At 40.2% G+C, this 24474-nt stretch overlaps 1 protein-coding gene across 1 annotated transcript; it reads left to right on the top strand.

Annotated features, from left to right (window-relative positions):
• Positions 1-6076: 6076 nt before the first annotated feature.
• LOC100345101 (olfactory receptor 4F15-like) lies at positions 6077-7731 on the top strand. The gene has a single exon (XM_002718018.3). It carries the CDS (start codon positions 6718-6720, stop codon positions 7729-7731), a length of 1014 nt encoding a protein of 337 aa, XP_002718064.2. The 5' UTR covers positions 6077-6717.
• The last annotated feature ends 16743 nt before the right edge of the window (positions 7732-24474 follow it).

The following is a 24474-nucleotide window of genomic DNA, read 5'->3' as shown; positions in this document are numbered from 1 at the left end:
GCTTAGCAGGATATAATATTCTGGGCTGGCAGTTGTTCTCTCTTAGTACCTGGGCTATATCTCGCCATTTTCTCTTAGCCTGTAGTGTTTCTGATGAGAAGTCTGCTGTGAATCTGATTGGAGATCCTCTGAGAGTAATTTGACGTTTCTCTCTTGCACATTTTAGGATCTTTTCTTTATGTTTCACTGTGGTGAGTTTGATTACATCATGTCGTGGTGAGGATATCTTTCAGTCACATTTATTAGGGGTTCTATGAGCTTCCTGTACCAGGATGTCTGTCCTTCTCCAAACCTGGAAAACTTTCTGCTAGTATCTCACTAAAAAAGCCTTCTAATCCTTTCTCTCTCTCCATGCTTTCAGGAACTCCTAGAACCTGAATTTTTTTTTTTAATAGTATCCTGTAGATTCCCGACAATATTTTTTAGATTTCTAATTTCCTCTTTTCTTTGGTTTGACTGTATACTTTCCTGTGCTCTGCCTTCTAAGTCGGATATTCTCTCTTCTGTTTCACTCATTCTGTTTTTAAGGCTCTCTATTAGTTCTCACAGATCAGGGAGGACATATGGTATTTGTCCATTTGGGACGGGCTTATTTCATTAAGTATGATGTTTTCCAGATTCATCCATTTTGTTGAAAATGACAGGATTTCATTTTTTTTTACTGCTGTGTAGTATTCCGTAATGTACATATCCCATAATTTCTTTATCCAGTCTTTGGTTGATGGGTGTTTAGGTTGATTCTGTATCTTACTATTTTAATTGAGTTGCAGTATACATGGTGGTGCAGATAACTCCTTCGTGTACTGATTTCATTTCCCTTGGGTAAATTCCCAGGAGTGGAATGGCTGGGTCAGTCATACGGTAGGTCTATATTCAGATTTTTGAGGTATCTCCATACTGTCTTCCATAGTGAATTTACCAGTTTACATTCTTTCCAACAGTGGATTAGGGTACCCTTCCCCTACATCCTTGACAGCATTTGTTGTTTGTTGATATCTGTATGTGAGCCTTTCTAACTTGGGTGAGGTGAAACCTCATTGTGGTTTTGATTTGCATTTCCCTGACAGCTAGTGATCCTGAATATCTTTTGCACATGTCTATTGACTATTTGGATTTACTCTTTTGGAAAATATCTGTTTAAGTCCTTTGCCCATCTCTTTTTCCCATTTTTTTTAATTTAGTAAATATAAATTTCCAAAGTACAGTTTATGGATTACAATCACTTCCCCCCCATAATTTCCCTCCCACTCTCACCCCTCCCATCTCCTGCTCCCTCTCCCATTCCATTCACATCAAGATTCATTTTCAATTATCTTTATATACAGAAGATTGATTTAGTATATATTAAGTAAAGATTTCATCAGTTTGCACCCACACAGAAACACAAAGTGTAAAATACTGTTTCAGTACTAGTTATATCATTACTTCACACTGGACAACACACTAAGGACAGATCCCACATGAGAAGTAAGTACACAGTGACTCCTGTTGTTGACTTAACAATTTGACACTCTTGTTTATGGCATCAGTAATCTCCCTAGGCTCTAGTCATGAGTTGCCAAGGCTATAGAAGTCTTTGAGTTCACTGACTTTGATCTTATTCCAGCAGGGTCATAGTCAAAGTGGAAGTTCTCTCCTCCCTTCAGAGAAAGGTACCTCCTCCTTTGATGACCTGTTCTTTGCACTGGGATCTCACTCACAGAGATCTTTCATTTAAGTCTTCTTTTTTTTTTTTTTTTTTTCCCCAGGGTGTCTTGGCTTTCCATGCCTAAAATACTCTCATGGGCTCTTCAGCCAGATCCGAATGCCTTAAGGGCTGATTCTGAGGCCAAAGTGCTGTTTAGGACATCTGCCATTCTATGAGTCTGCTGTGTATCCCGTTTCCCATGATGGATCGTTCTCTCCCTTTTTGATTCTATCAGTTAGTATTAGCCTTCTGACTACTTCTAAGTGATCCTATAAATAATTTTTTGTGCTCCATTTCTGATATTTATTCAGTCTCTTCATCTCCACATTCTAGTATTAAAGTGTTGTGTTCTTTTGGGGTGTCGTATTGTCTTCCTTATTCTTGTTTCTGGAATTGCTGCAGTTATATTAGGCATTTGTGGTGATACTTGGTATTTTTGCCCCAGTGATGGCTTTAACTTTGGACTATGCCTCCATGGCTTAGTGGAGTGTCTGCTCTTTCAGTGAATACCTAGAGGTGTGTGCTGGGTGTGTTCAGGGAGCTCTTCTCAGTGCTCTATGGTAAGGGGAGCGTCCAAGGTGCCAGCTGAGTTGAGTGTGGTAAATTTTTTTTAAATAAGAGGGGAGGTTTGTTGTGACCTGTTGGCATATTCTCATGTTTACTTCCTCTCCTCAAAGGAGACCAATGCCTGGCATTGGCCCCATTGAGTTCAGTTTTCATCTGCTGCCATAGGAACATCACAAAGGATCTGTGCATTCCTCAGCGTGAGCAGCAATGCCTCTCATCAGGGATTCAGGGGTCCCTGAGCATGTGGACCACCCACAGTTACTACCCAAAGTCCCAGCCACACCCTGTTCCCTCCCATGTATCCACCGTGTTTTCAGAGTCGCAGCATACAAGGCTCCCACAGTCATGAGCACCCAGTCCCCTATCAATTCTTCCAGTCAGACTTAGGCATCTGCTCTCTGCTGGTTGCTGGGTGTGTGGACACGTGCAGGCACAGATGTATGTATGTCCAAAATAGTGTCAGACCAGTCTATGTTAGTTACAGGACACTGGTGCTAGGTGGTTGGGGAGAGAGAAATGTGCTCTGTCTTTTCCCCCTCTAGGTTGGCAAGTACACTGTCCCTCACAGGGCTCCAACTTGGGCCCATTGCAGGATCTTCCTGCAGCTTTATCAACAGTGGCTTGGGTTGATGCAGTCTGGTCTCACCTCACTCCAAAGCTGGTGCTGAGGCTCTTGGCTATTGTGGTCCCAAGCTGTGCAAGTCCCTAACCTCCATGTAGGTTCACAGTGTCCCCCGTTTGTGTGGAGCTTCCTCTGCCATTTTCTCCCTAATCCTTCCCAGGGATAGCACTCTATCCACTTTTTTAAAGCTATACTTCCCTACACTAGAGCAGTAAGCTACTTTCCCATTCTGCCATCTTGAAAAAAGCCTTTGGTAAGGTTTTTTTTTTTTGGCATGTTTTGGTAACATAGAGAAAGATTTAATTCCTTCAGGTTCAGTTTATTTTTTGACTTATTAAGTCAAACTATTTTATTAAATTCAAATTTTCTTCAATTTTTATTGAACTGTATTATCTATACTATTTCCAAATTTGTGCAATTTACTGTGATATAATATGTAGTCACATATATAATTTCCATGGATACTTGAAAAGAAGGTATGGTTTCTGTTTGAGGTTTCAGGGTATGACATCACTTAGTTCTATCTTATATAATTTATGTTTTACATTCATATGTTTTTATTCCCTACTTCCTCATATTTTGTGATGTATTTGTAGCTTCCTCTCTTGGCTTCCTAGGACTCTGAATGACAATTCCCCTGGATGAATGAACTCATATTCATGATCCTGTGTCTCCAAGGAATCATTTGGTCAACACTCCTCTTTGTGCCAATTAGCAATAACTCTCACTGTAACAGCATTTTTATACTTGTTTGTGCTTGAACTAATACTAGTTGCAGTGATGGTAAGTCTCTGGAAATACTCATACCTTTGGTATTTGAATGAATTGATGGCAAATATAGAAACAGTGTGCAATGTTGAAGTCTACAAGGGCCAATGTTGAACAGATGGATGTGGTGACGGGACTCTTCCATATTGAAATCAATTAAAAGATACTGTGCACAAGGGAAGCAGCTTCTGTTGAGCTTAATGAGCAAGAATCAATACAAATGAAAAGGAAAAAATGAAATGTCCTTTCTTTTTCATTACTATCCAAGATTGAGATCCAAAAAGGACATCAGAATGGTTAGGAGGTGGTCCGTGCGTGGGAATAGAATCTGGCTTGCTTTAGGACTGGCCTTTATTTCATTCTTGACATGGAGACAGAGCAATTTTGCTTTTTTTATTCATTAGAATGGTGAGAACTGAGTCTCTTCTGTGGGAAACTGAAGTGTTTCATGTTGATCAAGGTAATGAATATCTGGGAACATAACCGGGTTTCTTTGAGCTGCAGGTATTCCGTGATTTGCCTTCTCTTATGTTTATTCAAAAAGCTAGGTTGAATTATAAAAATATTTAGAGTATTTTATGAAACCTAGATGCATGTGAATACTTGAGGACAAATCGTATTTCCTTTCTTGCTTAGATCTGCTGAGGGTTCTAAGACTGAAAATGAGGCACCCAGAAAGAGACTAAGGTGTATAACACAATTGAAAAGTCATGAGAAAAGAGCCAAGCCTTTTCTACATACTGGGTAAGAGGCAGACCAGACTCAGTAGAATTTCTGCACTTACTATTCCAGCTTGTTTTTTTCTCCTCTCTTGATCTTGACTTCATTAAATGTAAAATAAGTCAATAATAGAAATTTTAATGGTTTTTCTAGTATGAAACAAGATAGTGTAGGTACAGGAGTTTCTGTGGTGTCCTGTGCAGGTAGCCACTGTTCCTGTTTCAGTTTTGCTTTTCATAATTGCCTTAAGTAGCTCATCAACTACTACTCCAAACTTGTAGATATTCCCTGAGAGTGTCTCAGTAATTCTGTAAGCTCAGACATGAAACTGTATATTGAAATAAATTAGATCCAGCTCTTGAATTGCAGCATAGGTTCTTATTTTTTTGTGATGACAGCCCTGATCACCCTGGCTCATGGGCATCTTTTTTGCCTCAAAAGTGTTATGATCTACCACTTATTCAATGTTTTTTATGCAATACATCTTTTGTTATTTATATTTTTTGATATGAGCTAAAATGTAAAACCCATAATGGTAGTGAATGTTAAGTTCATATTGTCTGTTGTGCAGACTTATTATACATAGTCTAGTAAATACTAAAATGAATTACGCAACAAATTTGTAATAATATATTGAGTTGTAAAATGAATAACAGAAGAGGGAGATTGATGTGAAGAGAGGGTATCTATGTGATATGGGATTGATAACCAATTGCAAACAAGGGAAAACTTCAAATATGGTTGCAGTCAGTGCACAGGGTATCATCATTATGGTGTTTTTCATTGCATACTGGACTAGCCTTGTATTACAGGATAATAGAAGTGTTGGACTTAGAAGGATTACTTAGCATCACCATCTTTTATCTAAAAGTAATTAAAAAAGAATTCAAGAAGATAGTTGAGTAGATAAGGTGGGAGAAAGGACTTACTCAAATTCTCATGGGTTGGCTGGCGCCGCGGCTCAATAGGCTAATTCACAGGTACACCGGGTTCTAGTCCCGGTCGGGGCGCCGGATTCTGTCCCAGTTGCTCCTCTTCCTGTCCAGCTCTCTGCTGTGGCCTGGAAGTGCAGTGGAGGATGGCCCAAGTGCTTGGGCCCTGCACCCGCATGGGAGACCAGGAGAAGCACCTGGCTTCTGGCTTCGGATCAGTGCGGTGCGCCGACCACAGTGCACCGGCCGCAGTGGCCATTGCGGGGTGAACCAACGGAAAAGGAAGACCTTTCTCTCTGTCTCTGTCTTTCTCATTGTCCACTCTGCCTGTCAAAAAAGCATTCTCATGGGCTTAGGAATAGGTTTGAACCCCAGAACTTCTGATTTCAAGTACAAAATTCTTTATACCATCACACGAACTATGAAAAGTTAATATGGTATGAACAATGCTGCATAGATATGAATCACGTGGAATTTGGTTTGCTACCTTTTTTTTTTTTTTTTTTGACAGGCAGAGTTAGACAGTGAGAGAGAGAGAGACAGAGAGAAAGGTCTTCCTTTTCCGTTGGTTCACCCCCCAAATGGCTGCCACGGCCAGTGCACTGCGCCGATCCTAAGCCAGGAGCCAGGTGCTTCCTCCTGGTCTCCCATGCAGGTGTAGGGCCCAAGCACTTGGCCCATCCTCCACTGCACTCCCTAGCCACAGCAGAGAGCTGGACTGGAAGAGGGGAACTGGGACAGAATCCGGCGCCCCGACCAGGACTAGAACCCGGGGTGCTGACACCGCAGGCGGAGGATCAGCCTAGGGAGCCATGGTGCTGGCCTTTGTTTGCTACCTTGCATTCACTTTATCCATGTTTAGTTTGGCAGCATTAATCTGTTTTCTAACTCTGCCATAGTGGTCACTTTGTGACCGCTTCCAAGCCCTAATTAAGCTACAAAAGTGGGATACTTTCAGGATTTCCGTATTCTCTTTGCTGCTTATCAGAAAAAAATCTTTAATATGACTTGATCAAATTGTAATAGCACAAAACTAAACAGGAAGAGTATTAATGAGTCAGTGATAGCACTGTATTTAGGAGTGATCAAAGGGTAAGATAACTAAAGGTCTTCAGAAATTTCTTGACATTTATAGAACTCCACCAGCAGGAGTAACTAATTATGAGGGAAAAAAAACCAATATTCATGTTATTCCATGGAATTGCTAACTCTCTTATTACCCTTTGTCTAATGTAGCATTTGCTGCTGTCTGATCTTTACGTATCAACACCTTGAAGATTTTAGGGTCTGGGGAGTTAGAAGAAGTGCTTGGAAGTGATAAATTATAGCCTATTTCCTGCAAGTACAATTTATAGGTTAAATAAAGGAGTTTTGATTTTGTGAGACAGAGTAACTTTTTTTTTCTCTACAGTTTGAAACTCATGCAGTTAATGACTCATACAGGCTTGATTTTCTCTTTTTCAGGTCTTGTTAGGGTCAGCTATGCTCACAAGATAATGGCTGGAGCCAACCACTCTATGGTGTCTGAGTTTGTGTTCCTGGGACTCTCCAATTCATGGGAGATCCAACTCCTTCTTTTCCTTGTTTCCTCCATGTTCTACATGGCAAGCCTGATGGGAAACCTCCTCATTGTGTTTTCTGTGACCTCTGACTCCAACTTACACTCCCCCATGTACTTCCTGTTGGCCAACCTCTCCTTTCTTGACCTGGGGGTTTGCTCTATTGCAGCCCCCAAAATGATGTATGACCTTTTTAGAAAGCACAAAGCCATCTCTTTTGGGGGTTGTATAACTCAGATCTTCTTCATTCATACTATTGGTGGCACAGAAATGGTGCTGCTCATAGCCATGGCCTTTGACAGATATGTAGCCATCTGTAAGCCTCTACACTACTTGACTATCATGAGCCCAAGAATGTGCATTTTAATTTTGATTGCTGCCTGGATCCTTGGCCTCATCCACTCAGTGGCCCAGTTGGCTTTTGTTATAGATTTACCATTTTGTGGCCCAAATGTATTGGATAGTTTTTACTGTGATCTCCCTCAGCTCATTAAACTTGCTTGCACAGAGACCAATAGACTTGAGTTCATGGTCACAGCCAATAGTGGACTCATCTCTGTGGGGTCCTTCTTCATATTAATTATTTCTTACATCTTCATTCTGGTCACTGTTCGGAAACATTCTTCAGGTGGTTTATCCAAGGCCCTCTCTACCTTGTCGGCTCACGTCACTGTGGTGGTCTTATTCTTTGGGCCGTTAATCTTTTTCTACACCTGGCCCTTCCCCTCATCACACTTGGACAAATTTCTTGCTATCTTTGATGCAATTCTCACTCCTTTTCTGAATCCAGTCATCTATACGTTCAGAAACAAGGAGATGAAATCAGCAATGAAGAAACTTTGCCGTCAGCTTGTGAGTTACAGGAAGCTGTCCTAAATAATCTAAAAATGTAGTTCTATAAGCTCAATAAAAAGAGACAAAATAAAGTCATCAAAACTTTAGATCTGTATTAATTTTATATTTTAGGTTACATTTAAGCATTTACCATGTTACTGTGTATCTCTAGTATCCCAATCAATAAGAATAAAGGGAGTTAACATTGAACACTTCCATGTTTCTGAAACTGGGTTTATTCAACAAAATTATTTATGATAATTGTGCGATATTTTTACCTTGATAATTTTTTTATAATTAAGAAATGCTTTCTGTTTATTCTCCTTATGGCTTCTATGTAAAGTATTTCAACCCAAAACCAGTATTCACCTAATCCAACACTTTCAATAGCCTCCTCCCTCAAAAGGTGCCAAATGTAGAAAATATTAAATAATTTAGTGCTGAAAATTAGTGTATTATTTATTTCACTGTTAGATTTTCTCTTGAGAGAGAGAGAAAGAGAAAGAGAGATGCCCAATATTCCGGTTCAATCCCTGTATGCTTGCAATGGGTGAAGTCAGGAGCTAGAACTTGGTAACTTGAGTCAACACCACTACCTCCCAGAATTTGCAGTAGTAGGAAGCTGGAGTCATGAGCTGGAGTTGGGTGTTGAACTCAAAAAATTGGATGTGGGCCATGGGTGATGTCTTAACTGCTACTAACTGCCTGTCACACTTCCCTTGTTTTGAATTGATTAGTGTTCTTTTCTCAGACTATTAAAGTGCCATAATACCTACTTGTTTTGATTTTTTCCACCTCCTCCTTTAGTGTCTGCTTGCTTCTTAGATCTTTTGATTCCTTAAAGAACTGTTGATTACATAATACATTTGTGGAATTTTAGATTTGGAATTTGAGAGATTACGAATCTCAACTAAGTTATTTTATAGATGGTAATACTCAGGATAAGGTATTAGATAACATATATATATATATATATATATAAAGTTGAGAATCAGGTTTCCTTATTTTTGATTTAAAAAAATTAAAATAAACTCACTTGTTGGTTGGGATTCTTGAGACTTTCGCTAACAGATTATACTGCTAGCTTTATATTGCTTTTCTATTTCTAGCTCCAGTTACAGCAGAAGTGACATTTTTGAGATTATTATTTTTAAAGTGGACATCAGTTTCATATGATTATTTGTTGTTTCCAAGTTCTTTATTTATATGCATACTAACAAGAAATTTCTGGAACCAAGTCCAAATTATTTTATAACTATGTTCTTATACCATCACTCATCCTATCCATGGCTTTTATTTATGTCACTTACTCAAACATCCATAATTAAGATTTATTTATTTGAAAGGCAGAGTTACAGAGAGCAGAGGTGGTGGGGGAGAGAGAGAGAGAGAAAGAGATGGGGGAGAGAGAGAGTGGTCTTCCATCTGCTGCTTCACTCCCCAGATGGCCTTAATGGCTGGACCTGTGCCGTTCCAAAGCAGGAGCCAGGAGCTTCCTCTGGGTCTCCTACATGGGTGCAGAGACCCAAGGACTTGGGCCATCCTCTACTGCTTTCCCTGGCCATAGCAGAGAGCTGGATTGGAAGTGGAGCAGCTGGGACTTGAACTGGCGCCCATAAAGGATGCCGGCACTGCAGGCGGCAGCTTTAACTGCTATTGCCCCATATATTGCTACCTTAATGAACACTTTAAAGGCCATTCACCAGGCCGGTGCTGTGGCTCAATAGGCTAATCCTCCACCTGCGGCACTGGCACACCGGGTTCTAGTCCTGGTTGGGGCGCCGGATTCTGTCCCGGTTGCCCCTCTTCCAGTCCAACTCTCTGCTGTGGCCCGGGAGTGCAGTGGAGGATGGCCCAAGTCCTTGGGCCCTGCACCCGCATGGGAGACCAGGAAAAGCACCTGGCTCCTGGCTTCGGATCAGCATGCTACGCCGGCTGCAGCGGCCATTGGAGGGTGAAACAACGGAAAAGGAAGACCTTTCTCTCTGTCTCTCTCTCTCACTGTCCACTCTGCCTGTCCAAAAAAAAAAAAAAAAAAATTGCATTAAAAAAAGCACCATTCACCATCATTTTCTTATTACCCACCAAGATTTGGTCGTTATTTTAAGTAAAGTTCAGTAATTCGGGGTATGAAGATTACATTTATTTATTTGTATGAGTGGATCATGATTCCCATGACTGAACACTTGGGGCACTTTAGAAAATTTGGAACCCAAAGATAATGTAAACCAGAGATAGAATCTTTCTGTTCTATAAGCAAATATATTGGTTTATGAACTAATAACCAAGATAATGTTACACTAACGTCTACTTATTTTAAAGATTCTTAAAAATGTCCCAAACGTACTTTCATCATTGTGAGTTAGTGATTTTTGATAGGTCCTTATAGCAAATCCATCTTTTCCAAGCATCAACAAATTTCAGACTTCTTTTAGGAGGTCATTTTACTCTTTCGTATATGCCTTTCTTATTTAAATTGGGTTTTAAAATTGTTAACTCACTCATAAGATATCTATTTGCTAGGGCAAATACAGACCAAGACATTAACTTAGCCAGGTACAGGATATTTCTGTCTAATAAAATTATCCATTGGCTGGGCATTGTTTATGTATGAAATTGTTCCTCTTTCCACTTAATAAATTTTGTTTGTGTGTCTCTTTCTCCCGATGGCCTCAAAGTGCCTCTTTGACTATTAGCCTCAAAAATATTATATGATTCCCTGATTTTCTGTTTGACAAAAGGAAACTTAAAATTTTTTTTGATTTAATGAATGCATTTTTTCATAGATACAACTTTAGGAATATACTGGTTCTTTCCCCCAGAGGCCCCCCTCCCCCCAAATCCCATCCCACCTCCCTCTCCCTTTCCCATCTCCTTCTTCATTATGGCTCATTTTTAGTTTGACTTTATATACAGAGGACCAACTCCATGCTAAGCATAGACTTCAACAATTTGCACCCCCCCCAACATATAGAGCACAGTTTGGGAACAAAATTTGCAGTTGATTCTCGTAGTACAACTCATGGATGGAGGTCTTATATAGGGAGTAAGTGCACAGTGACTTCTGTTGTTCCTTTAACAATTAACACACACTCTTATTAACACTCTTATTTGTAAAAGGAAACTTAAACATGCAATTATTAGAAATAAAATTCAGATCAGACTTATTATCATTCAGCGTGCTCTTAACTTTTTTTTTTTTTTTTTTTTTTTTTTTTTTTTTTAGCCAGGCAGAGTGGACAGTGAGTGAGAGAGAGAGAGAGAGAGAGAGACAAAGGTCTTCCTTTTCTGTTAGTTCACCCCCCAGTGGCCGCTGTGGCCGGTGCACTGCGGCCAGCGTGCTGTGCTGATCCGAAGCCAGGAGCCAGGTGCTTCTCCTGGTCTCCCATGTGGGTGCAGGGCCCAAGCACTTGGGCCATTCTCCACTGCACTCCCTGGCCACAGCAGAGAGCTGGCCTGGAAGAGGGGCAACCGGGACAGAATCCGGCGCCCCGACCAGGACTAGAACCCGGTGTGCCGGCGCCGCAGGAGGAGGATTAGCCTAATGAGCAGCAGTGCCGGCCGAGTGCTCTTAACTTTCATTTTTAAACCTTGTAAAAACTGCCACAGCTCCTTTATCATCTATCCGTGTTCTTTCTGTTCTCCCAAGATATTTAAAGTCCATTCATTGCTTTTGCCCAGCTACCAATACCTCTACCACCATCTATAACATTAATTGAACATATATAATGTTATGAGTATTATTCCAAGTTGTTTTTATACATTAACTCATTTAATTCTAACAGCAGCCAAGTAGGTAATGTTTTCATTCTTATTTTACATCTTATGTAACTAAAGCAAGGAAAGATTTAGTAACTAGCCTAGGGACACGCAGCTGAGAGTGGTAGGGCTGGATTATAAAGCCAAGCAGTTATTTCTCTGTTCTAAATCACCATACTCCACAGCCTCCCAGGATGGTAGGTCTCTCTTACGTGTATTGCTAAAATCTGGACATATTTTTTCTCTACTTACTTACCAGCATAAAGTAGTAAGCATAAAACATGCAGCAACTAGATAAAATGTGATGTTGAAAATTTGTGGTCTGACATTTTAGTGTTTCGTTAAAATATTTATCTATTCACTATTTACGAAGTTTAAGATTCAGGTAGTTACGTAATAAATGACGCAAACTTTTTTTTTTGAATCCTAAAAAGCAAAAACCACAGAATCCTAATGACTTTATTTAGTCTCGTTCACCAGGTGTGTCAGCAGAGAGTATTTCTTCCAGTTCTTTTTTGGTGTGTGTGTGTAACTGAAATAATTTTTAAAAAAGATTTATTTATTTGCTTGAGAGGCAGAGTTGAAGACAGAAAGAGGGAGAGACAGAGAGAGGTCTTCCATCTGCTGGTTCACTCCCCAAATGGCCCCAATGGCTGGAGCTGGGCTGATCTGAAGCCAGGAGCCAGAAGCTTCTTCTAGGTCTCCTATGTGGGTGCAGGGGCCCAAGCACTCCATCCTCTACTGCTTTCCCAGGCCATAAGACGGGAGCTGGATTGGAAGTGGAACAGCTGGGACTTGAACTGGCTGCCATATGGGGTGGTGGTACCGCAGGCAGATGTTTAACCTCCTATGCCATACTGCTTGCCCCTAAAGTCATTTTTTAAAATTTTATTTAAGCTATACAAGTTTCATGTATTTCATTTATACAGGTACTCCTACCCATGCTCCAACCCTTCTTCCTCATCCCTCTCCTATTTCCACTCTTAATTTTTATAGAGATCCACTTTCAGTTTACTTTATACTCATAAGTTTAACCCTACACTAAGTAGAGTTCAATAAATAGTATGAAGAAAAAAAAACACTGTTACAGACTTCTTATATTGACATTATTATGTATAATAATCTACTCCTTGGATACTAGTTCATGATAGGGTCTTGTGGTTTGAGGAAGAGATTGAAGCCGTGTGGACACCATGCTAGGAGCAGGTAAAAGTGCAGGTAAAAGCTTCTGACATGCAGGCATAAGTTTATAGGAATATAAACTTAAGGACTTGAAGTGGCCATGGTAGGGCAGGGATGAGTTGAGGACAAGCTAAAACCTTCTCTACAATGATTCATTCATTTTGTAAACCTGGGCCTTGAATATCTTGTGATTAGAAAGATGATACACAGCAGACTCATAGAATGGCAGATGTCCTAAATAGCACTCTGGCCTCAGAATCAGCCCTTAAGGCATTCAGATCTGGCTGAAGAGCCCATGAGAGTATTTTAGGCATGGAAAGCCAAGACACTCTGGAAAAAAAAAAAGACCTAAATGAAAGATCCCTGAGAGTGAGATCCCAGAGGAAAGAATGGGCCATCAAAGAAGGAGGTAGCTTTCTCTGAAGGGAGGAGAGAACTTCCACTTTGAATATGGCCTTGTCTAAATAAGATTGGAGTTGGCGAACTCAAGAGGCTTCCATAGCCTTGGCAACTCACGACAAGAGCCTCGGGTGATTACTGACACCATAAACAAGAGTGTCAACAACAGGAGTCACTGTGCACTTAGTCCTCATGTAGGATCTCTGTCCTTAATGTGTTGTACAATGTGAATTAATGTTATAACTAATACTCAAACAGTATTTTACACTTTGTGTTTCTGTGTGGGTGCAAACTGTTGAAATCTTTACTTAATATATACTAAATTGATCTGTATATAAAGATAATTGAAAATGAATCTTGCTACAAATGGAATGGGAGAGGGAGCAGGAGATGGGATGGTTGCGGGTGGGAGGGAAGTTATGGGGGGAAAAATCCATTGTAATCCGTAAGCTGTACTTAGGAAATTTTATTTATTAAATAAAAGTTAAAAAAGGATTAAAAAAAGGTGATACAGTTGGCTGGCGCCGCAGCTCACTAGGCTAATCCTCCACCTTGTGGCGCCGGCACACTGGGTTCTAGTCCAGGTCGGGGAGCCGGATTCTGTCCAGGTTGCCCCTCTTTCCAGGCCAGCTCTCTGCTGTGGCCAGGGAGTGCAGTGGAGGATGGCCCAAGTGCTTGGGCCCTGCACCCCATGGGAGACCAGGAGAAGTATCTGGCTCCTGCCATTGGATCAGCGTTGTGCACCGGCCGCAGCATGCCAGTCACGGCGGCCATTGGAGGGTGAACCAACGGCAAAGAAAGACCTTTCTCTCTGTCTCTCTCTCTCACTTTCATTATGAAAGGGAAGCTCAGAAAAAAAGTCTGCTTCTTCTTTCTTGATTTAACATTCACCCTTATTCTGGGTCTATTTTGCCTTCACTTAGGATGGAGGTGTCTTTTCTTTTGAAATTAAGAAAAGTTATATATAAAGTATTTAAAAATTACAGATTATAGTAGTCCTGAAATTCAGTTCCTAAGGAATAATATTTTTGTGTAGTAACTATTAAAAATACCTAAGAAGGCAATGATCCTCAAGACTTCACAACATGAAAGAGTGTCTTTAATTAATTTAATCCAATATGAATACATGTTAGCTTGACTACATGTGTAAAGAGCCTATTTGCAAATAAGTTCACATTCACAAGTACTGAGTGTTATGACTTCCAAATATCTCTCTGTTGGGCACAAGTCAATACAGAACAGTAGTTTAGGTAATTTAGGTATCAATTACAAAATGTTGTAGTGTAGTTACCTATTTATCACAGTACAAATATATTTAAAATAAACATATAAATGACTTTAGTTCTTCTATAGGCAAATAACTATTGTTAAGAAATGGGGTATATAATGTCAGAATAAAGCACAAGAAGTTATTTCTGTGAGTTATAGAATATCTGATAACTAGGAAGATTACATCAAAGGCAAAGAATAACATTTTTTTTCTAGTTAAGAGAAGGAGGAAAAACACAAGATAAATTTGTCATGTCATTCTAACAAAAACAAACAAATTGTAGTCTTACTTTAATAAAATATTTGGAGGAAAACGCAAGAAAAAAAGAAGTAAAAAATTGGAAATAAAGCATTCTTTTTTTTTAGTAAACAAATCAAAGCTTTACTGTGAAATATCTGCCAAAATTTTTACATGTAATTTCTTCTGAGATTCCCTGTTTTATATATGCATGTACACATACATATATATATATGTATATATATATGTAAATGAACAGGTTTTACTTTGATTTTCTACAAATTTATGTTTTTTAGGATTCATTTTATTTGTTTGAAATGCAGAGTTACAGAGAAAGTGGAAGGGAGAGGGAGAGAGAGAGAGAGAGAGAAAGAGAGATCTTCCATCCACTGTTCACTCCCCAAATGGCTACAATGTCTTGGGCTGGGCCAAACCAAAGCCAGGAGTCAGGAGTTTCACCCAGGTCTTCACCATGTATGTGCAGGGGCCCAAGCTCTTGCAACGTCTTTCCATATTTCCCCAGGGCATTACCAGAGAGCTGGATGAGAAGTGGAACTGATGGCTGGTGCTGTGGCAGAGAAGGTTAAGCTGCTTCCCACAGTACTGGCATCCTTTATATGGTGACAGTTTGTGTCCTGGCTGCTCCATTCTGATCCAGCTCCATACTAATGCACCTGGGAAAGCAGAGGCTGGCCCAAGTCCTGGGACCCCTGCACCCATGTGGCAGATGTGGAGGAAGCTCCTGGCTCTTAGCTTGGGACTGGCTCAATTTTAGCCATTGTGACCATTTTGGGGGTATACCAGTGGATGGAAGATCTCTCTCTCTCTCTCTCTCTCTCTCTCTCTCCTTCTCTCTCTCTGTAGCTCTGTCTTATAAATAAATAAACCTTTAAAAACAAGAAAAAAAAAAGAACTGGAGTAGCCAGGATGTGGACCTTCACCCTTATGGGTTGCTGGAGTCACAGGTGGCAACTTTACTCACTATGCTACAGTTACTGGTCCCTCTACAATTTTTTATTTTTCTTGGTTTTTGTGTTTTTACTATTATCTTTCTTATTTACTCCTCTTATTATCTAAAATTTGAATTCTGTACCTGTTTTCAAAGAGATATGGCAGCTCATTTTCTTTGTTGTGGTTGTTATCCATTCTTGCTTGGTATTTTTGATTTTTGGCTTATAAAATATGTTGAGCTACAAGTGAGTTTCTTTCTGTACTTATGTTAAGAGATATCATGTAGGGAAGAACAAGAAAGGGTTTTTTTAAGATCTGGTTTTAAAGATGAAAGCATGGTATATTATCTGTTTAATTTGGTTGAATAACAAATTGAAATTATGTATTGATGGAAATACTTTTCAATGCTATTTTGAGCAGTCAATAAAATAAGAATATTAATTTCCACATTGAGGAGTCAATAAGATAAAAAATTAATTTCCATAATCATTTTATTTTTATATTTTAAAATGTTATCTTTTAAATAAAGGCTCATACAACTCTGCCTCAAGTTTTAAATTATATGTTTTTCGAATCTTAAAATGATTATATACTATAAGTTAGCATACAATGATTTAAAATGAAAATCACTTTAAATTTTGTTGTGGAATACATCTTTAGTCACCATAAAATAAAGGTTCAAGATAGAGGAGTGATGGTAAAATTGATTTTCATTTTTTTTGTATGCTGGTCTTTATCTTATAGTCTACTTTCCAGAGGAACCAACCTTTGATGAGTTTTCCTAATCACTCTTGTTCTTGAGGTCATTGGGATTACGTAGAACATTGTGTTGCTCCATTGCTGTAATGACATCATTCTGAGTTGACCTGGTGAACAGGCTGTATATTTGCTAGATGTGTTATATATGCTTTTAGCATATATGCTAAAAGATGGAAGGTGGATCCTGTAAATGCTCAGGGGTATCCCCCATCAGTGACATCTGTAGGTCATTTGGGGCATGCCAGAGTATCTCTCTTCTTGCACTTCGTAATACCCGCTACAGGGAAACTGGTCTTATTATTGGTCACTTTCTTGGGATTTGGGAGGCAACATATACCCTACTTGAATGGGTCATTCAAACCCATCTATTAGGAAGTTCATAAGGCTGCCAGTTTATTTATTTTTTATTTAGTAAATATAAATTTTCAAAGTACAGTTAATGGATTACAAAGGCTTCCCCTCCATAATTTCCCTCCCACTCATACCCCTCCCATCTCCCGCTCCCTCTCCCATTCCATTCACATCAAGATTCATTTCAATTTTCTTTATATACAGAAGATCAATTCAGTATATATTAAGTAAAGATTTCATCAGTTTGCACCCACACAGAAACACAAAGTGTAAAATACTGTTTCAGTACTAGTTATAGCATTACTTCACACTGGACAACACACTAAGGACAGATCCCACATGAGAAGTAAGTACACAGTGACTCCTGTTGTTGACTTAACAATTGGGCACTCTTGTTTATGGTGTCAGTAATCTCCCTAGGCTCTAGTCATGAGTTGCCAAGGCTATGGAAGCCTTTTGAGTTCGCCGACTTCGATCTTATTCCAACAGGGTTATAGTCAAAGTGGAAGTTCTCCCTTCAGAGAAAGGCACCTCCTTCTTTGATGGCCCCATTCTTTCCACTCCACTGGGATCTCACTCGCAGAGAAGGCTGCCAGTTTTGAGGTGGCTCTGGAGCAACAGAAAGCTGTGTGGACAGTGTGAAAGACAAAATTAACCTGCAAGTGCCAGGAGCTCAGACTTCATAGTTTTCTCCTCTTTTAGTACATCTTTCTATTTCAACACAAGTTATTCTCTGTGTCCAGTTAACAATGGAGGAGAAAACATGAACTTGAATGATGAATAGATACACATGCTCTATCTAGAAGTGAATGTTCACTGCATTCATCCAATGCAGAGCCCGCACAATTTCCAGCAGGAGATTTAATTCCTCCTGCATAATGGAGGCCAAGACCATTAAATCCAGAATGCAGAGAGGTGCTTCTTACGCTTCTTTGTCTAATAGTTCTCGTCAGTGGAAAACAATGACATCCCACTAGATAAATGATCACCTGTGGCTGGTATCTGATTGGAGTAAAGCTTATTTCTCCCCAGGTGGAGTCCTCTGTCCAGGCTAGATGCTGGTTGCAAGTAAGATGATCTCAGGGGAATTGTGTTATCAACATAGACCTCCTGACCAACTGTGCAACTGCTGATTTTGACAGCTGGGTTTCATATTAATTATTTTCTTATGTCCTTATTTTATTGCTTGCTAATTCATATGGACACTGGTAGAGGCTAATATTTAGTATTTTTTTTAAAAAAAGATGTATTTATTAATGTATTAGAGAGAGAGATCTTCCATCTACTGTGGGGAGCAACTCGGACTAGACTAAGTTACTGGAATTAAGACTTATTCTATGCATCTGCTCTCCCACAATATGGCGCTGGGAGAGAAGAAAACAGCTTCTACACAGCTGCCTCCAGTTCAGCCAATAAACTGTAGGACTTGCTCCTGATTGGAGGAGAGCAGCGAACTCGGCGTGTGGGCAGCTGAGTTGGGATTGGCAGAGGAGGACTATAAAGGAGGAGAGAGATGGCATGCACCAGGAACATCTAAGGGGAACATCTAAGGGAAACACCTGTGCAGCCCCCGAGAGAGCCGGCCGGCGGTGTGCCGCTCCCCCGCGGAAGTGGGGAATGTGGCAGGGGGAACCGCCCTTCTACGGAGGTGGAAGGGATGGTAGCCAACCCGGGAAGGACCAGCAGCCAACCCGGGAAGGACCAGCAGCCAACCCGGGAAGGACCAGCAGCCAACCCGGGAAGAACCAGCTGCAAACCCGGGGAGGGCGGAGCAGACGAAAAAACAGCGCAGGGTTTAGTGTCGTTCCTCCACGAAGACGGGGAGCGACATAATGGTGCCGTGACTCGGATAGGAAACCTAAGAGGGAAGAAACGGGAAGAAGTGGAAAATGCCGGAGAGAGAGACTAGCAAACAGCCTAGGGAAAAGCCGGACAGAAAAGGTGCCGGAAGAAGCTATCGAAAGCCTAGGCATAGACTCGGATATGGACTGTGGGAAAGAAGTTAGGATTTAAAGTGAAAGCAAGAAGAAACTTAGACTCAGATACGGACTGCAGGTTGAAAGTGAAAGTGAAACCTATAAGAAACTTAGACTTGGATACGGACTGTGGGGAGAAGCCAGGAGAAATGAGGGAGGAATATTGTTGGAAGAAAACTTAGGGAAACATACCGGGTAGAGAAAAATGTTAGGGAGGATGAAGCCGCGAGTGCAGGCCGAGGCGGAGACGTAAGCCATCTTGGAATTCTTCAAGTCAGCCCGGGGAGCAAGAGGCGAAGATCTGAAACCAGAGGCAGAGACGTGGGCCGCCAGGTTGGAATTTGCCAGGTTAGTCCGGGGAACTTGGATTGAATGCTAGTGGCGGAGACGTAAGCTACGCTGTGTGACTCGCGGAAGCCGCCGCGTGCAGAGAGAGCACGGGGCGTGAATAGATAGGGAACGCGGGGCTGGCGCGAGGCCGTGGTGCGGACGCAAAGGGCGTGGAGACCGCGGAGTGTGCGCGCGAAGCTGAGCCGCGCAGAGCCGGGAGCCCGCCGGCGGGGCGAGGTGCCGAGAAGCAGCCTCGGGGCGGGCGCCGGGAAGCCGCAGGGATAAGAGAAACAGAAGTTTAGAAGTAAAATGAGAGAAATAGGAATGCTGGTAGATAGAAGTAAAATAGGAGAGATAGGAATGCCCGGAGATAGAGAAATAGAGAAGTAAGGCCTCCCCACAGCACGGCAATGAGAGGCTTGGATTCGGTCTGCCTGATTAGTGAGGCGATGAGCACCTGCGGGCGGCTAGCAGCTTATGCGCCGCAGGTCACCGAAGACAGGCACGTTATTAACATCAATCGTCTCCCCACAATACCGCAATGAGAAGGCTTGGATTCGGTCTGCCTGATTAGTAAGGCGGTAAGCACCAGCAGGCAGCTCGACCAGAGTATGAGCTGCAGGTCACCGAAGATAGGCACGAATCAACACCAGTAAGTTTCCCCACAATATGGCAATGAGAAGGCTTGGATTCGGTCTGCCTGATTAGTAAGGCGGTAAGCACCAGCAGGCGGCTTGACCAAAGTATGAGCCGCAGGTCACCGAAGACAGGCACGCATCAGCACCTAAAAACCTCCTCACAACATGGCGAAGAGAGGACCCGGATTCGGTTTGCCTGATTGATAGGACTTGTAAGAACCTGTGGCAACTCTAGCAAGTAGAGCAGAGTGTGTGCCGCGGGACACCGAAGACAGGCGCGTATCAACACCAAAAAATAAAAAGAAAGGGGGATCTGTGGGGAGCAACTCGGACTAGACTAAGTTACTGGAATTAAGACTTATTCTATGCATCTGCTCTCCCACAATATGGTGCTGGGGGAGAAGAAAACAGCTTCTACACAGCTGCCTCCAGTTCAGCCAATAAACTGTAGGACTTGCTCCTGATTGGAGGAGAGCAGCGAACTCGGCGTGTGGGCAGCCGAGTTGGGATTGGCAGAGGAGGACTATAAAGGAGGAGAGAGATGGCATGCACCAGGAACATCTAAGGGGAACATCTAAGGGAAACACCTGTGCAGCCCCCGAGAGAGCCGGCCGGCGGTGTGCCGCTCCCCCGCGGAAGTGGGGAATGTGGCAGGGGGAACCGCCCTTCTACGGAGGTGGAAGGGATGGTAGCCAACCCGGGAAGGACCAGCAGCCAACCCGGGAAGAACCAGCTGCAAACCCGGGGAGGGCGGAGCAGACGAAAAAACAGCGCAGGGTCCTGTGTCGTTCCTCCACGAAGACGGGGAGCGACATAATGGTGCCGTGACTCGGATATGAAGCCTAGGCAGGGTTTAGTGTCGTTCCTCCATGAAGAGGGGGAGCGACAATCTACTGTTTCACTCCCCACGTGACTGCAATGGCTCTGGCTGGGACAGGCCAAAGTCAGCACCCAGAACTCCATCTGGCTCTCCTGTGTGGGTGCTAGGAGCCCAGGTACTTGAACCATCTTTGCTGCCTTCCCAGGTGCTATAGCAAGGAGCTAGAAAGGAAGCAGAGCAGCTGAGACTCAAACCAGTGCTCTGATACGGGATGCTGGCATTGCCACAGCAGCGTAACCTGCTGTGCCACAATGCTAGTCTTGAATTGTTTGCTATTTAGATTACTCTACAGAGGTATGATAACTACTCGTATACAATACTAACTTTCTTCTACTCTGATATTATTCATCTAACCTGTTTGTTTCTCAGATGAAAGTCAAGAGTGATGAGGAGAGTAAAAGGGCAGCGTCCATGTGTTTCTCAAGTCTCACTTCGAAGCCTTCCCCAGCATGCTCTGTGCCTGAATAAAATGCTTCTCTAATGATCTAATTGGAGTGTGCTGTCTATTGATGTGGCAAGTTCTTGACTGATGTGTGTTAAATACAAAGCCAAAATCTATATATATTTTATTATCTGAAAGTTTCATTGTCCAAAACTTCTCTCTGAAAAGTTTAGTGTCTGTCCAGATATGTATATATATGTACAGTGACATGCTGTATGCAGTTTTGCTATCCACTGTTTCAACAGCATATTGTGATTGCCTTTGGAGTTTGAACTTGCTTCTCAGTAGTGTCAGAGAATTTCACTTTATGGATGTATCATAATCCATTTAATTTATCATGAATAGATAGATATTTTAGTTGTTTCATTTACTTTAAAACTCTATTCACTAAAATGAGCTTTGTACAGTTAAATGTTAGGCACACACCTGTAATTACATGAGATATGATTGTGTAAAAATGAAGACTTCATGAACATTCTTCTACTAGTGGAAGTATACTAAAATGTAGCAGACTGGCTTTTCTGGAATTGATCAAGGGATTATAATTTTTTGAATTTATATTTAACAATTTCCAGGGGATAACTGCAATGAATATCAGTATGTATAAAATACCCAAGAAAATAGCACAAATATGTTAAGCAGAAATATTCCATGTTATTTTATTTTTTCTCTGTAGTGTGTCATTGTTAGTTTTTGTGGGTGCTTTGGCCAAAGCAAATAGTTCTCTAGGGGCAAAGTCACTGATCATGAACTCCTTCTAAAGGATTACATTCAGCACAGCATCATTTGGTTATTGTCCTCTTGAGCTGTAATTAGCTCTATAAATATCAAAGGGCAGGGTATTATGTGGCACTTTGTGCTAGACCACACAGGATGAACTCAGCATCCCTAAAGATAATGTTCTTTTCATACAGGTAAAATGGAAGCATATAAATAAATCTAATAATCAGAACAGTGGCTTTAATTTCAGATACTGTTGTTGGAATTGCTATGGACATGAGTGACACAGATGCCATAATAGAGAAAAGTAGACAGTGTACAGGATAAGAGTAACTGTGAAGGAGACTTCAGGCATATTGTAAAGGACAACTGACCTTGACTTTGAGAGTGAATCGCATTGCACTTAGGAAAATGTGAATGATGTTAGAAAAAAATCAAATGGCTTTGTAATATTTTGGATTCTGCATTGACTGCCATCATTCATGGTTTTCAGTGAAGATTGTATGAATGCTTCTGACCTATTTGCACATGAGAACTAGGAAAGAAACGCTGATGTAACATGAAGCTAAAAAGCAAAAGTGGCTAGTTTTTCTCTCCATTAGTGTCCAAAGGAAATGGGCTTAAACTAATCAATTTATGTAAAAAGAGGAGCAAATTTATTAACAATCTGTCAGTTAGACAAGATGGGAAAGCCTCTGAAAATACCTAAGGAAAAATAAGAAACATGGAGATTCAAAAGACCCAAACTATATGAATAAACAATATTAAATGCAATGCCCTTGTAGAATGTTATGTGGAAAATTTAAAAACAAAATAATACATAAGCCACCAGTATGTGGATTTATTTTTCCAAGTATCTTCTGTAGTTTACAATTAGCCTGATTGTATTAATTTTATCTCTACACATGATAATTTTTCAGGGGATAGGATTAAATGATAAAGCTTCCAAGTAGTAGATGTAAATGGTATTTGTTGAGTCTTGTAGACAGAAAACAAAAAGTCACTTTGTCTGTTGAGTATATTTATATATAAGTTTATTTGAAAAGGGCACAGAATTGTTTGTATTGCCTATAGTTAAGAGTAAAAGTAGAGGTATTCTTCAGTTTGAAGTAATAGGATTTTACTTGGCTATAAGATTTTGTGACAATTTGAAAGGCAAAAAAATGCAGGAAGTTTGAACTGAAGGAGGTGTTGAACTTGCAGTAATTCTAGCCTGAGTGGAGAGCATAAATGGACAGTGGGTTAGATTAGCACTTTGTTTAAACCTAGCAGCTGTCTGTAGGCTATTCTTAACTTAATGACTTCTATTTTGAGCTTCAGTTACCAATATTCCCTTCATCTATAAGGCTTAAATGTCTGGGGATCTTTTTGCAGGATTAGTCAGTTTTATTTGTATCAAGAAGGAATAATCACAACAGAAGTCAAAGTGTTAGATCTTGTCTTTTGTATCATGAATATATAATTAGTTAAGCAATGAATAATGTGTTAGAAATTATTTGAAAGCACAACCAATCCATAAGAAAAGCTGATTTTGTAATACCATCTTTTGGGAGTTTTTTCCTGTGAGTACTTATGACTTTTACATGAATAAACATAAAATTCTTCTGTCTTCATCTAGATAACTCTGCATGAGTTTTCTCTGTACTGACCTTTGTATTCTGACTAGTTTCAAGTGATTTCAAAACTGTAATGACCCAAACTTTGAGTTTCTATATTTCCTGATATTTGAATGGATAACTTCTTGTCCTTTAATTACATATAATTTCCATTTTTATATACCATCCTGCTTTAAATTCTTTTTTTCCCAAATAACTAGTTGATGGAAACTTGAGAGTCAAAAGACAAATTTTCAACTTTATCAGCTGATAGAGATTCACCGAGAAGCTCTTCCAAGTGGCCGAGTACTTAAAAGATCCTGGAGATATAGTCTTACAGAAATTACATAATTTTTGAAAAGTGGTTCCAAAAAGTAATCAAAATATTGCATCATAATATTCCTTTTTCTTAATTGAACTTCTTTTAATAATCATACAAAGTTTCATAATTTCTTAATCCTTTTCAGATTTTCCTCTTATTTTATCTTTTCTTCCCCGTAAATTCTCTTCATTTTACTAATTCTGCATATTCTACTTTTTGTTTTGCTCCAGAATTATTTCACTATTTCTACTCATCTTCCTTAAAAACAATGGGGTATCTCCTGAAGTTCATGGATAAGTTTATTTTGCTGCCGTAGAATTTTGAAATTCATGCACAGTTTTTTCCAAATAAACATTTCCACAAACTTTTAAAATAACTTTCTAGTAATAAGACATATTTTCATGTCTTTTAAAGTCATCCAATATATCCCCCTCTGTTTTTAAGAAAATATTTATTTGTTCCTATTGTGTATCTTGTTAGAATCTGTGTTATAAGATTTAGGATACACTGAAGAGAAGACAAATGCTCTCATTAGCTTTATGGGGATTGAAATGTCATTGAGAAGGAGAACTTTAACAAATAACCAATGAATTACATTTGCAATGAATTCTATAAAGAAATATATACTATCAAATATACTTTGATAGTAAATACATTAAGTTTATAGAAGAAAGTCTATATACTGATCACTGAATGATCATGGCGATTATATTCTATTAATGTATACTAGGAGATAGTTAATTTATTATGGGAATATCTTTTTTAAGAAAAATTTTATTTAATAAATATACATTTTGAAAGTACAACTTTTGGATTATAACAGTTCTCCCCCCCTCATAATCTCCCTCCTATCTTCAAACCATCCCATCTCCTACTCCCTCTCCTATCCCATTCTTCATTAAGATTCATTTTTAATTATCTTTATATACAGAAGATCAACTTAGGATATAGTAAGTAAAGATTTCAACAGTTTG

Source organism: Oryctolagus cuniculus, chromosome 12 (genome assembly GCF_964237555.1).
Source record: "Oryctolagus cuniculus chromosome 12, mOryCun1.1, whole genome shotgun sequence".
Classification (NCBI taxonomy): Eukaryota; Metazoa; Chordata; class Mammalia; order Lagomorpha; family Leporidae; genus Oryctolagus; species Oryctolagus cuniculus.
This window is presented reverse-complemented; position numbering and strand designations above follow the sequence as displayed.